The sequence below is a fragment of the Ylistrum balloti genome, unplaced genomic scaffold, assembly GCF_031769215.1.
Source record: "Ylistrum balloti isolate Yb309-2 unplaced genomic scaffold, AGI_CSIRO_Ybal_v1 Utg369828, whole genome shotgun sequence".
NCBI classification, from domain to species: Eukaryota; Metazoa; Mollusca; class Bivalvia; order Pectinida; family Pectinidae; genus Ylistrum; species Ylistrum balloti.
The window spans coordinates 6,911-23,003 of record NW_026781992.1 but is presented as its reverse complement, the minus strand read 5'-3'; the positions used below and the strand labels follow the sequence as shown (position 1 = coordinate 23,003).

General features: G+C 35.1%; 1 protein-coding gene across 1 annotated transcript; it reads right to left on the bottom strand.

The window, feature by feature from the left end:
* Positions 1-11,538: 11,538 nt before the first annotated feature.
* LOC132545117 (interleukin 17-like protein) lies at positions 11,539-12,081 on the bottom strand. Its single transcript, XM_060208788.1, has one exon. The coding sequence runs from the start codon at positions 12,079-12,081 to the stop codon at positions 11,539-11,541; it is 543 nt and encodes a 180-aa protein (XP_060064771.1).
* Positions 12,082-16,093: the final 4,012 nt, after the last annotated feature.

The window sequence follows — 16,093 nt, the reverse complement described above, 5'->3', positions numbered from 1 at the left end:
ATGTCTTAATTGTAGCAGGACTTGATACATGTACATATATATTTATATATATATATATGATATTACATTTAGAGTTTCTCCATGCACAATTGACGAACAAGCAGGAAGACATTTTTATTCATTTAACACATCCTTGTAATATTTTTCATCAATCTTTTAACCATTTTTAGGTCACCTGAGACAAAGTTCTAATTCCCTTCATCCGGCATCATGCATCTGTAAACAATTTTACACTTTCGACTTCTTCTTCCTGATCAAATTTCAATAAAATTTGCAGAAACCTTCCCTGGCCTAAGATGAACTGAAATTGTGAATTATACAGTCCCAATCCCCAGGGGCCTGAGGGGTGGGGCCAAAAGAGGTCAAATTGACTCAGATTTCAAATATCGTCTTCTCAAGATCCAGATATGGTAGAATCAAATACTCTTCATGAATAGAAGCATCTTAAGGTGTTTTACCAAAATTGTGAAATGCATAGTCCCAGGCTCTCTCATATCCCCATGGGGAGGGGGTTAATTTTACTAAAGTTGAAAATGGAACTTAGATTTTTTAACATAATTTGTTTAATTTCCATTGGAAATATTTCAGACTTGGTTAGAATTATGAGTGAAGGGTGACGGCCTGATGGTCTCAACACTTAGATATGGTGAAATCAAATGCTCTTCATGAACGAAAGAATCTTAATTATCAAAATGAGTCTCACATTTCTTCCTGGGGAGGAATATGTTTTTTAGACTTTATTGTAATTTTCATAGAAAAATTGTATTTTTGAACATAACGTTGGTTATTTCCAACTGGAAATAACTTTATAAGCATTATCAGTATAGGATGATATTTTTGATTGTATGCATGTATTGACACTGTCTATATTCATTGTAATAATTTGTTTCATGACACTTGATAACTATTCTCTAACCTTTATATTCAATATTTCTTATCTCAGGTGACCGTCATGGCTGCTAGGCCTCTTGTTATATGGTATACATGTACTTGTATTTATTTACACAATTTACTTTTACTTACTATAAGTGTAATGATAAATGAGGGTAGAACTTTTATACACTTTACATGTAATCCAACAATTACGATGAGATTGATTAAATCTGCAGTTTTTACATCATTTAATCCACAAGCTTCATCTTTATCTAAAAGAGGCTTCTCTTATTCCTTGTTTGATGTCTTAATTTGTTTCTAATATTAATTGCATTGATGTCTTCCAAATGTTTTAAAACAAAATCAGTTTGACATCTGATGTATTCTTGTCAACTATTATACTGAGGTCTTTTATCAGTGACTTGTTTCTGTAGTGTGTAGAACATAGGGGACGTAAAATTGATATATCGGAATTTTTTGTCAAGAATTATTTATGTTGTATATATCTAAGATAATCATCCTGTACAGTATTAAATGATTTTCTACCTAAAGTTACAGAAGCTCATACAGTAGTTAAAAAATATAATGTAAGATTTTCCTAAAAGCTATTTCAGTTATAAGAAAAAACCACTTTTATTTAAAGCTAGAGAAAACTGGCAGCTATCAGCTGTTAAACAAAACTCATGTTTACTGCCTGTATTTAGCATTCTTTTTACCTGAAGTTTACAGAAGCTGATATATTCATTTGAAAAATAATGTAACATTTTCTTAAAAGGCTGTTTTAGGAATAAGAAAAACTACTTAGAGCTAAATTCAGAGAAAACAGACAGTTTTCAGCTTAGAAAAAAAATCATGTAGTTTTTCCAGAAAAGCTATTTTAAGCATAAGAAAAAACCTTTATTGCCAAAAATCAGTGTATTATGTGATGTTAATCCAGAAAATTAGTTTTCACATTGGACCAGTAAGCCTATGTCATAGCATGGCGTCCATCTCTTGTCTTTCATCTGGTCTTCAAAAGTTGCTGCATTTTATGAAAATGCAGAAAATAGTTCTAATAGTTTCTACCAGTAAGCCCACTTCAGAAAATATTTTAAGTTCAAAGTGTAAATCCATGAAGTTGTAACTACTGACAAACATTGTTATCATCGTATCATTACTGGGATATCATGCTGATATCACATCACTGACGGTTATATATTGTATAAATTTACATAGTGTGAGGTTTCTGCGATGAGTGAGGTATAGTTTTTTGGGTATAGGTCAGATTTGTTGATAACTTATTTTTGTGCTGTTTAGTGAGAAAGGAACTCTCCAGACTACAATACTTTGGTCAGATTTGATAATTTGTATATTAGGGGTCATATATAAATAAACAGTTATCAAAGTAATGTTAAAGAATAGCATCTTGCAATATAACAGATCATAAGACTGTTTTACCCCATCACTTTTGATTGTGAAATGTTATGACATTTCTTCAGTACAGGTCGACGACTCTGTTAAAGACACCATTTAAGTCATATTTTTTGTGCAGTTAATGCCGTAAAAAGTAATTTTGTGTACATATACATTAATGATTATTTAAGATATGTAACCAAAAAAAATGATAATTAAAGATGTCAGCTACTTAACAGTATTATACCTTCAGTGCAAGAGAGTTCCACAACCTTGCCTTTAAATGTGATTTGTTTGTTACAAGTCATTGTGTTATAACACTGTATACCGGTAAATTGATAACTCTTGTGAAGTCTGAAAGTATTTTTTTGTATCAAGTATACGTATAATTTATTTAATAAGAAATACCATGATAATAAGTTGGAACTTGATTATGCAAATTTGGATTTATAATTTTTAAGGAATGAGAGTCTAACCCAAAACTCGAAGGCAAAGCGTATGATGAATGTAGGGGAGAAAATTCTTAGCAAATAATAGGTTTAACTTGTTGGGCAGATAACTCTCACCCAATCCAGGTTTAGTTTGTTGGGCAGATAACTCTCACCCAATCCAGGTTTAGTTTGTTGGGCAGATAACTCTCACCCAATCCAGGTTTAGTTTGTTGGGAAGATAACTCTTACCCAATCCAGGTTTAGTTTGTTGGGAAGATAACTCTTACCCAATCCAGGTTTAGTTTGTTGGGCAGATAACTCTCACCTAATCCAGGTTTAGTTTGTTGGGCAGATAACTCTCACCCAATCCAGGTTTAGTTTGTTGGGAAGATAACTCTTACCCAATCCAGGTTTAGTTTGTTGGGAAGATAACTCTTACCCAATCCAGGTTTAGTTTGTTGGGAAGATAAATCTCATCCAATCCAGGTTTTGTTTGTTGGGCAGATAACTCTCACCCAATCCAGGTTTAGTTTGTTGGGCAGATAACTCTCACCTAATCCAGGTTTAGTTTGTAGGGCAGATAACTCTCACCCAATCCAGGTTTTTTTTTGGGCAGATAACTCTCACCCAATCCAGGTTTAGTTTGTTGGGAAGATAACTCTTACCCAATCCAGGTTTAGTTTGTTGGGAAGGTAACTCTCATCCTATCAAGGTTTAGTTTGTTGGGAAGGTAACTCTCATCCTATCAAGGTGGTCTCATTTTGTAACATTGTAGGTTACATTTTCTGATACTGTGTGTCTCATTTTCAAACACTCTATGTCTCATGTTTAAGACAGGTTATCGTGAGGTCCTCATTCCACTGAGTGCTATCAGTAAAACTGACTTTAGTTGCAGTCATAATGTAAGAAAAGACACACATAAGTCAAAGCTTGTCATGTGAGGTAACGTGATAGAAATAGAATGGTAGCGATGCTATTTATTTGAGTATGATAAAACGATATTTCGTTTTATAATCAGTATATATTTTATCTATATAATTATGGAAATACTGGTGTGTATGTATTCAATTTTTATAACATAATTTCATTATTTTGAATATTTTGTGTATTAGTATCAGTATATGTATGCTCTTCTTCATGTGTGAAAATTAAGTGGTAAGAGGAGATTATTGTGTACAACAATCACACCAAACTACCGATTTACTCTGTGATTGAGTTTGTGATCATTGTGCAGTAGATGCTCAGCACTTTGACCTTTAGAATTACATCAAATCCTTACTAAGTCTGAATGAGTTTGTGATAATTGTGCAGTAGATGCTCAGCACTTTGACTTTTAGAATTACATCAAATCCTTACCAAGTCTGAATGAGTTTGTGATAATTGTGCAGTAGATGCTCAGCACTTTGACCTTTAGAATTACATCAAATCCTTACTAAGTCTGAATGAGTTTGTGATCATTGTGCAGTATATGTAACATTTAGTAAATGTTTTCTCTTAAACACTGAACAGACATTGATGTCTTGTGTCAAGATTTACGTCAAAGATAGGAAGGAATTTCAGCTCAAAGTGAATTTATGATGTGACCCTGCTAGCAGTTCGCCCAGTGTCAATTTCAGTTACTGGAATAAAATAATATTGTCTGGAGATGCTCAGCACATTAACCTTGACCTTTAGAATTAATCCAAGCTTCAGAGCAGGTGATTGAGACATGCCCATTGGACTGCTTGTCTCTTTTAGGAGCTCTATATAACAAAGAACGCCATAGTCTTGCTATTTCCTGTGACGACGAAAGTCTTTACAAGAAATACTTAACAACAAACATCTTCTTTCGCAAATAAATTAAATGTTTATGAAATTATTTCATCTTTTGTGTAATGTTGTCACTTGAGTTTTAAAAATGTACAAGAAAATACCAACATGTGAGTAGAAGATTAATTCGGACTAAAATTCAATATAACTAGGGTAAAATATGTACAAAAATAGACTTTTTGAAAAATTACAAGATCTGACAAGGTCAGGTGTTCCAAAAGGATCGTCTCATTTATTGACATCACCCGCTATGTAAATCTCGGTCAATCCTAGTAAGTTATGTCACATTCTCAAATGAGAATATGGTAAAGACAACCACCGTAAAACTTTGCCATGATTTTCATCATCCTGCATCTCTTGAAACACTTTATCATCAGTTTATTGGTCAATGATATCTTGCATGAAAATAGTGATATTGGAAATAAGACTTTGAATATTGAGTCAACTGCGACATTTAATACCATAGGTTGTAGATGCAGGGTTGTTGCTATCTAGAAATGGAAACCTCACAATAGAGAAATTGAAATCATCACGCTTATCATACAACTTGGTGGAAAACTGTCAAAATTGGTTTCATTTTTGGAAAAAGTCCAGATAAGCAGTTGATGGAGGAGAGTCTGTCCTGTGTTTAATGTTCTCGTTTCACCCATGCTCTTATCTACTTTTCAATGGAATCCGTCAGTATTTTGAAATTAATTTACTAATTCATGAAAGATATTTAGGACCCTCTGTGAAAAGCTTTCTTCGCATAACGTTTTGGACGATGCTTATGTAGCCTGGACAAGTCTGAACCTGGCAGTAACATAGTAGGCAGTATGACAACTGCTTGTGAGGCAGCAAAGATGGGTATATGAGCCTGACCTGAAAATCAGGCGACGAAAATGTGTTACCAAAACAGTTTATTGACTCACCATCAAAAGACCGCGTCACCTCCCTTTACAGTCCAGGGTAGCAGTCTTCCAATTCTCAATAAGAGTAATATGGACCATAGTTATAACAGAGACGTATGTATCACAAAGATATGAAACCAGCCAAAATCTCGTAACATCGCGTATGTCCCTGTTGTTATCTGAGTGATATATACGTCTCTGGTAATAAGCAGAGGTAGAACAAGAACAAACTGCAGCGCTTGTTTGAAGGTGAAAAGTTTGGATTCAATTGGCTAAGAATAAATGTAGGTTGTAGTTATTTTAGGCTTTCTGGTAAAGAAAATAGTTGAGATGGATGGCTAAATCTAGGTTATACTGTGTGCTGACCCGTTCGTCATTTTGGTTTCAACTTTATATATCGGTCACACGTTATCATCCATTCATAGAATAACTTCAGAAAAATACCCCAGGACTGAGACATGAGACAGCGAACAAGTTACACCAGTGATTCTCAATGACGGCAAGGGAAAATAGCGTTAACGACAGCATAACATCGGGTCGAACGTTAAATTATCTGGTTGTGTCAGGATGGTGTTAAGATACTGGACAGGGTCAAATGGTTAAAGAAAACAACAAGAAAATACCAATATGTCAACATAGTTATAATCCAAACTCAAAGTCAACAAAACTAGGACAAAACATGAAAAAAAAATTATACGGAGTCTCCTGAAAAAGTACCATGAGAATAAGACCACCATGTTTCTGAAGAGTAAGCGTCCTCTGCTTCAACGACAACGTCCGCCAAAATTATTTATGACCATGACAACACCATACAAATATTGTCATACAAATTTCGAGTATTTAAGAGTTTCGCGAGGCACTTGTCACGGCTAGATTGTATTCGTAAATCAGTGACTTTATAACTTAAAGAGAGCACCTTCCTTTCGTGGCCGTCTAGGCCCGCCATCTTGAAAAGATTGTAACGTCAAAGTTGGAGTAACAAAGACTGAATAAGCTTAACACATTGTTTAAGTTTCGATAGTCTAAATTTCCGATAAGTGATGCAGGATAACTAGAATACTTGGTCAGTGCATAAATATATAAACTACATTTTGGCGAGCATGAAGAAAGACGATTGTGAATGATTCCTGTCTTTGGTCCGCTTATTCTCATATATAACCATTGTATGCACATATGTTATGTTCACAAACATTTATTTAAAAGAGATTTAAAGCCATTCCTTAGTAATATATTTTGGCTTCCTAGCTTTGTGGAGAAATGTGTTCGGGTGATATTTGTGCTGATAATCTACCAGAATGAGTGTTTGTTTTACACAGATATGTAAAAATAAGGACAAAATGATACATGAAAATTACTAATTTCTTTGAATAATAGGGGTAGTGCACCTTTCCATCTAAATTTTGAAATTTAATTCCGTCAATATTTTGATTTTCCTCTAGGTTCCCCAAAGTGTAGCATCACTGACGAGTTCTAGAAGGACAGAGTAGATGTATGATGTAGCATCACTGACGAGTTCTAGAAGGATGAAATAGATGTATGATGTAGCACCAATGACGAGTTCTAGAAGGACGAAACAGCTTTATGATATAGCATAACTGACGAGTTCTAGAAGGACGAAACAGCTTTATGATGTAGCATCACTGACGAGTTCTAGAAGGACAGAGTAGATGTATGATGTAGCATCACTGACGAGTTCTAGAAGGACAAAGTAGGTGTATGATGTAACATCACTGACGAGTCCTAGAAGGACGAAACAGCTGTATGATGTAGCATCACTGACGAGTTCTAGCAGGACAAAGTAGGTGTATGATGTAGCATCACTGACGAGTTCTAGAAGGACAGAGTAGATGTATGATGTAGCATCACTGACGAGTTCTAGAAGGACAAAGTAGGTGTATGATGTAACATCACTGACGAGTCCTAGAAGGACGAAACAGCTGTATGATGTAACATCACTGACGAGTCCTAGAAGGACAGAGTAGATGTATGATGTAGCATCACTGACGAGTTCTAGAAGGACAGAGTAGATGTATGATGTAACATCACTGACGAGTCCTAGAAGGACAGAGTAGATGTATGATGTAGCATCACTGACGAGTTCTAGAAGGATGAAATAGATGTATGATGTAGCATCACTGACGAGTTCTAGCAGGACAGAGTAGATGTATGATGTAACATCACTGACGAGTTCTAGAAGGACAGAGTAGATGTATGATGTAGCATCACTGACGAGTTCTAGAAGGACAGAGTAGATGTATGATGTAGCATCACTGACGAGTTCTAGAAGGACAGAGTAGATGTATGATGTAGCATCACTGACGAGTTCTAGAAGGACAGAGTAGATGTATGATGTAGCATCACTGACGAGTTCTAGTAGGACAAAGTAGGTGTATGATGTAGCATCACTGACGAGTTCTAGCAAGACAGAGTAGATGTATGATGTAGCATCACTGACGAGTTCTAGAAGGACAGAGTAGATGTATGATGTAGCATCACTGACGAGTTCTAGAAGGACAGAGTAGATGTATGATGTAGCATCACTGACGAGTTCTAGCAGGACAGAGTAGATGTATGATGTAGCATCACTGACGAGTTCTAGCAGGACAGAGTAGATGTATGATGTAGCATCACTGACGAGTCCTAGAAGGACAGAGTAGATGTATGATGTAACATCACTGACGAGTTCTAGTAGGACAAAGTAGGTGTATGATGTAGCATCACTGACGAGTTCTAGCAAGACAGAGTAGATGTATGATGTAGCATCACTGACGAGTTCTAGAAGGACAGAGTAGATGTATGATGTAGCATCACTGACGAGTTCTAGAAGGACAGAGTAGATGTATGATGTAACATCACTGACGAGTTCTAGTAGGACAAAGTAGGTGTATGATGTAGCATCACTGACGAGTTCTAGAAGGACAGAGTAGATGTATGATGTAGCATCACTGACGAGTTCTAGAAGGACAGAGTAGATGTATGATGTAGCATCACTGACGAGTTCTAGAAGGACAGAGTAGATGTATGATGTAGCATCACTGACGAGTTCTAGAAGGACAGAGTAGATGTATGATGTAACATCACTGACGGGTTCTAGAAGGACAGAGTAAATGTATGATGTAGCATCACTGACGAGTTCTAGAAGGACAGAGTAGATGTATGATGTAACATCACTGACGAGTCCTAGAAGGACAGAGTAGATGTATGATGTAGCATCACTGACGAGTTCTAGAAGGACAGAGTAGATGTATGATGTAGCATCACTGACGAGTTCTAGAAGGACAGAGTAGATGTATGATGTAGCATCACTGACGAGTTCTAGCAAGACAGAGTAGATGTATGATGTAGCATCACTGACGAGTTCTAGAAGGACAAAGTAGGTGTATGATGTAGCATCACTGACGAGTTCTAGAAGGACAAAGTAGGTGTATGATGTAACATCACTGACGGGTTCTAGAAGGACAGAGTAAATGTATGATGTAGCATCACTGACGAGTTCTAGAAGGACAGAGTAGATGTATGATGTAACATCACTGACGGGTTCTAGAAGGACAGAGTAAATGTATGATGTAGCATCACTGACGAGTTCTAGAAGGACAGAGTAGATGTATGATGTAACATCACTGACGGGTTCTAGAAGGACAGAGTAGATGTATGATGTAGCATCACTGACGAGTTCTAGAAGGACAAAGTAGGTGTATGATGTAACATCACTGACGAGTCCTAGAAGGACGAAACAGCTGTATGATGTAGCATCACTGACGAGTTCTAGAAGGACAGAGTAGATGTATGATGTAGCATCACTGACGAGTTCTAGCAGGACAGAGTAGATGTATGATGTAGCATCACTGACGAGTTCTAGAAGGACAGAGTAGATGTATGATGTAGCATCACTGACGAGTTCTAGCAGGACAAAGTAGATGTATGATGTAGCATCACTGACGAGTTCTAGAAGGACAGAACATATTATGATGCAGTTGACTTTATTACACTATATTAGGCTCTACTGAATCAAAATTTGGATTAAAAGGTGTCTTTTGTACAGTTTCCTAGGACTTAATGCGGATATAATTTTGATTTGACAAGATTAAGTGGACATATTTAGTATTTTTGTTATATACAGAAAACATTTGGTGTATGTAGCGGTAATCTGTCGCCTATTTTATTTTTCCTGTGGAAAATATTGTCATTTAACTCAACGAAACTGTTGTCAGCAAGGACTTCAGGCATCCCCGGGCTTTAAGTCTCTGTTTACTTCAGTTCAGCAATTGTCGCGTATCCCCACTAAAGTGATGTTATTGTATCAATTCTTTAGCATGAAATCATCTCTAGAGTTGGGTACTTTTCAGGGATCTTCGTCTATATCTTCGTTTTGTTAACGGCCTCGTTTCATTGATTTTGTGTTCGGATGATGATTTTGTTGTCGGTAATTTCTTGAATGTTGTGTTGCTATAGGGTACAATTATAACAATGTTTTTGTGTGAAGGGTATCAAACATTCCACATGAAAACGCAAACCAAACATGTAAAAAAGAATTAGATATTTCATAAAACAACGAACAATAAGGCAGTTTAGATTCAACACGTAGAAAATATATAGAGTAATAAATAAATAGTAATTTAAGAAAAACATGTTTAACACTAATGGACATTAATCGATTTTCGTATACAGTGATTCTGTAAATAACGACACAATGGAAACATAACAAAAAATCCTTTATGAATACTTTATAAATATATAGATCAACCAATTAAGATCAACGCAATGTTACATTTTGAATGTAAATAAAATTCGAAGTCTCTGCCAACTTTGTTACTGAAGTTTGTAGCTTGAAACAAGTCTATCTCTGAGACACATCAATGTAAAGCTTTGTTTACGGTATATGGGTTCGCAAATACACAAAACAGGGGACAACAAAAACGTTGCATACTGCGAATAGGGGGAGTGGCATGAAAAAAAGTCTGATGGGTAATTCGACTCGCTTAATTAAACCGGTCAAACAGGCCTTATAACGAATTTAACCGAACCCATTTTTTCGTGGCCTCGTTTTCGATATAGTTCAACACTAGTTATTCCTTGTTATTACAATTTTTTGTTAAACGTTTTTTCACATATGTTTAATTAATGTAAAAAAATACAGTAATATCTCTCAAAATGATCTTTTTTTAATATCATGTCTTGTAAATAAGCTGTGGATTTTTTCCCATACATGATCCTACACATCACAGAAAAAAGATTAACTTTGAAAAAAATACCGTAAAATACATACAAAATGTACAACAATTAAAATATCTTTATATAAAAAGATATAGTAAAAATGACTATTATTGATACAAGCATTCACATGAAAACTACTAAAAACTATATGCGTCTAAAAACGTAAACGTCGATAAAAGTTCACAAAAAGATACGTAAATGATTAAAAATGACTAAAATCACAAAATTCGATAAAAATTAAACTCAGAAAGATACATAAATTATTAAATAAAAAACCTGCCTACGATAATTATAAATCGTATACATTACTTACATTGCATACATAAATTAAAAAATTCAAAACAATAATTTCTCATTGAAATACTTATGTAGGAAATATAAAGGAAAAATAACCAATTTGTCACTAAAGATATATACTCTCAATGAAAAAAATCAACAACGACAATTACCGATGGGACGTTTTTTCAGGATTTTGTCCCAAAATTGATACAGTAAATATTAAAAACAAATATACAATGAAATGACAAGTCTAGGAATTCATTAAGCGCCTGATTGAGTGATAAAAAAACTTCAGAGAAGGAAAAATTATATTGATTGGAACAGAGAATTAGTAGAAAATGTTGTACATTTCCATATATTTCATTATTAATAGATCTCGACACTATACTATGTGTTACTTGTTCCGACGGTATAAATTGTAGCTCTAGTACAAAAAGCTTTTAGCAAAAGAATGTATTTCCGTGGATTTCATAACAGAACCATAATTATCGTTATTTTCGAAATGCAAGATTTTGTTTCAGCGGTTTCATGTCTCCCTCGAAAATAGCGAAAATTAGAAAACCCCGAAAATAACTATCTTCACAGTAACATATAGACCAGTCTAGTTTAGATAATGGAGTTACCGTAAGACCAGACTTTTTGTTCCCGGCTTATATGGACACTGGTCCTACGCTGTCGTGTGTACTTTCATGCTCTCTACGTCTGGCACACGTGCAGGCTACTTGTATTTGGACTTCAGCTGGATTATATTTGTAGATGCCATTTTCACATTCTCCTCGCATCAACACAACCTCTGTGACGTAGACTGGTTCGCATACGTTGTCATAGCTTCGACCACTCGCTTCCAGGCAGTCTTGGCACCGACATCGGACGCTTGTCAGAGTAGATGGGAAACGGTAGGGATTATGCTCGCTGACCATATAGTATGGACATGTTGCCCGGTGTCGGACTGGAGTGTGTAATGTGTTGTCCAGCTCGTCCAGGCGTTCTGGACAAACATCGCTTTCACCTTCTAACATGGTAACAGTATTGTTATCGTTGTTTCGATGACTATCCCGTGTCGTCAACAAAATGGCGTCCGTCGAGATGGCGTTTCTGGCGGAAGTTAGTTGGATTCCTAGGTTTACTGTCTCTGGCAACGCACATCTAGATCCAGAATGAACGCAGGCGGACAGAGACGTCCTTATCGCCATCAGCAGAACGACCGTCAGGAGTGAATACTGGACAAAAGAATGAAAATAGTGAAATAAGCAAATCTCTCTACTCAAGATTCTGTTACTTTTCAATGCAACGATGATCGACAATATGTGTTCCGTTCATAGTAATAGTTCATAGTAGATGTTTATCAGTTTGTTATGTCTCTTTAAAAAGCAGGCATTTTCTTTCTGATTTATTCAAAATATATTAATTTTTTTATTGCCGAACGAATTGTACATTTCAGTGTTTAAATTATTCATTTTATGTTGAAAACAAATTATATCCAAGATTTATCAAGAAGTATTACATTTTATTTTACAGTGCCTTCTGTTTTATATTTGAAATCACTTATCAATATTTACTTTTCGACTCTATGATTTAGTTTCTGAAAAATCTGATGCAATCATTTATCCGTGATAGTGACATTTTTACCACCCATAGAAAGCCTTGTCATAACATTTGAATTATGTTTTTTAAAAGCGACCATCCGGATTACATAGGAATGCAGCATAGATTTCCCCTCAAAAACATATTACAAAAGATTACGTCAGATCACACACGGTAAAAGTATCTATCATTCCAATTATACCAAAGAATTTGGTAGAATATTTTTAAAATCTATCATTATCAAGCGGAAAACACAAGTACAAATAATAGGATATAATCTGCTCCAGTTCAATGCCACGATAATCAAATAGCTAAAAATTGCATGCTTTTCCAAAATATACATTTTCGGTAGCACTTGATGCTGTGGTCAAATCCACTAGTGTTATTATCTATGTAAACTTTTATCCATGTATTATTTAGTGGACACATACATTCACGTAATGTACCAACAAATTCAACAAAATAATTCTCCTACGAAAATTGATTGTACCGAACAATCAATAAAAGTAGATAATGAAGATCACTTTCATCCAAATGGTCGGTGGTCGTATTAGCCAGGTCTCGATGTTGACGGATATTTGTTACATCTTCAGTTTTCGAAATTGTAAAATTTCATAAAGTCATTTCTGTATCAGTCATTCAACAACCATGACTTAAATAAGATGGATAGCATGTAAGTAAGATATTTGTATAGGTATTAGTAGTCATTTCTGTGTTCTAATTATTGAAGAAGTACCATATGATAAGGTGTAATAAATAGCAATCATTTGTTTAAATGTAAGTGAACATTCAAACTTGTATGAAGTTCGATCTGGATATCATGTCTACAACAAAGGAAACATTTCGCTGTATCAGTCCATTGACATTTTTTCAAATATTTCAATAAATTCAGTAAATTTGATTTACAAAGTTAACTTTTGTATTTTTACTCTGATAAGTTTTCACCATAATGTTGTACAGCCCCATCAAGAGGGAATATGTACCACTGAATAATATTGGTAATTAAATATAATTACCCTTAAATGTGATAGTTTTCGACGTGGCTGACAAATTCTTATATCTCGTGGTGAGCGTTATTGCCTTGTCTTTCAGGAATTTATTTTAACGGCAAAACTTTTTAAATGAAAATTAAAATTCGATTTTCTCATCAATCCAAACCGAGATGGAAAGAGGTACTTTACTGTTATATTTTTAAAACTCAACATACAGATAATGATTATTATTTTCTTTCACAGAGATAAAAATAAATACAGAAGTCCTTTTTCCTAATTTGATATTCTCTTTGAGTTGGTACAGGTAGAGGTTTATGTATGGAAGTTAGTGGTTAAAATGTTATGAACCAAAATGCCATCATCTGTTATCCTTGTTAATTAAGACTAAGGAATATTGTACATTAAAAATGTATTTGTTGTTCACTTACCATCTTATAGTTTCGGTCGTTAAGACTAAGATATTTATGCGTGTTGGAAATCAGGAATGTTGCTTTCTTCAGTAAAACAAAGACGAGTTTGATTTTGCCATACAAACCAGCATGTTTTATATTGCTAAACTGTCAAGTTTACGAGTTTAAAAATAGCAAGGATGATCGAGGGAATTCCTCTGTTGTGACGTAGTGTGTATTCTACTTCCGTATTCCCCCGGTCCGTGTCGTAACCTATCTAATATCTCTTAAATGCGGTCAAAAGATATCATTGAGGAAAGTAATAACTCTATTGTGGGGGTGAATGGGAGGGAGAAATAATTTCATTCGTTGGTAAATTTTATCTAATGCGGAAACTTTCAAAGGGAATTGTAATACTGAAGATTTTTATTGTGAAGTGTAATACGGGCTGATGATACAGATATAATTTGGTGAAGCATCTTCTGCTTCCTTAATAATTAAAATATATTTAACATTTTTTGTCTAATGTTCAAAATCAGAACAATGGGCAACTATATTTCAATCGTAAATAGTTTGTCAGCGTACCATAGGTTAGAACTATTTTCTTCTCTGAAAATATTATAATCCTCATATCAATATATATGAATGCAAATTATCGAAATCATACTGTTCAAACTGTCCAGGAGAGTAAACTGATTTGAACAAATGTGATATCCATAGAACTGTTCCAGTGAAGGCAATTGCATTGTTTAAAACTGCCTAGGAAACGATACAATGAATGAATTAACGAACCTGTGCTATAGCAAACGTTCCTTTACAAGTTAACTTAGTATTTGTGCCTGCTTTCAGGGTTTTGTAAGAATAATTGTTTACATACTAGCATCACTGACGAGTCCTAGAAGGACGAAAAAGCTGTATGATCTAGCATCGCTGACGAGTCCTAGAAGGACGAAAAAGCTGTATGATGTAGCATCACTGACGAGTCCTAGAAGGACAGAACAGCTGTATGATCTAGCATCACAGCCGAGACAACTAGAAGGACGAAAAAGCTGTATGATGTAGCATCACTGACGAGTCCTAGAAGGACGAAAAAGCTGTATGATCTAGCATCACTGACGAGTCCTAGAAGGAAAGGACAGCTGTATGGTGTTGCATCACAGACGAGTCCTAGACGGACGAAAAAGCTGTATGATGTAGCATCACTGACGAGTCCTAGAAGGACAGAACAGCTGTATGATCTAGCATCACAGCCGAGACAACTAAGTCGTCCAGTGTTATTAATTCTTCAACTTTTCTTTGTTTCTGATTCTTTCGTTTGATCTTTTCTACATTTGTATCACCAGGACACAAGTCGAGGTCAATAGTCATTATATCTATTATATACAGTGTTAGTGTTAGAGACAAAGATAGAATTTTGTATAAACAGGACACAAAACCATGTTACTGCTACATCCAGTCACATAGTTATCATTATAATACCACCATGTTACTGCTACAATCAGTCACATATTATTATAATACCATTATAATACACCATGTTACTGTAATACACCATGTTACTGCTACAACATAGTTCATTAAATACCACCATGTTACTGCTACACCAGTCACATAGTTATTATAATACCACCATGTTACTGCTACAACAGTCACATAGTTATCATTATACCACCATGTTACTGCTACAACAGTCACATAGTTATTATAATACCACCATTTTACTGCTACACCAGTCACATAGTTATCATTATAATACCACCATGTTACTGCTACAACAGTCACATAGTTATTATAATACCACCATGTTACTGCTAAAACGGTAACATATTTATCATTATAATACCACCATGTTACTGTTACAACAGTCACATAGTTATCGTTACAATACCACCATGTTACTGCTACAGCAGTCACATAGTTATTATAATACCACCATGTTACTGCTACACCAGTCACATAGTTATTATAATACCACCATGTTACTGCTACAACAGTCACATAGTTATTATAATACCACCATGTTACTGCTACAACAGTCACATAGTTATCATTATAATACCACCATGTTACTGCTACACCAGTCACATAGTTATCGTTATAATACCACCATGTTACTGTTACAACAGTCACATAGTTATCATTATAATACCACCATGTTACTGCTACACCAGTCACATAGTTATCATTATAATACCACCATGTTACTGCTACACCAGTCACATAGTTATCATTATAATACC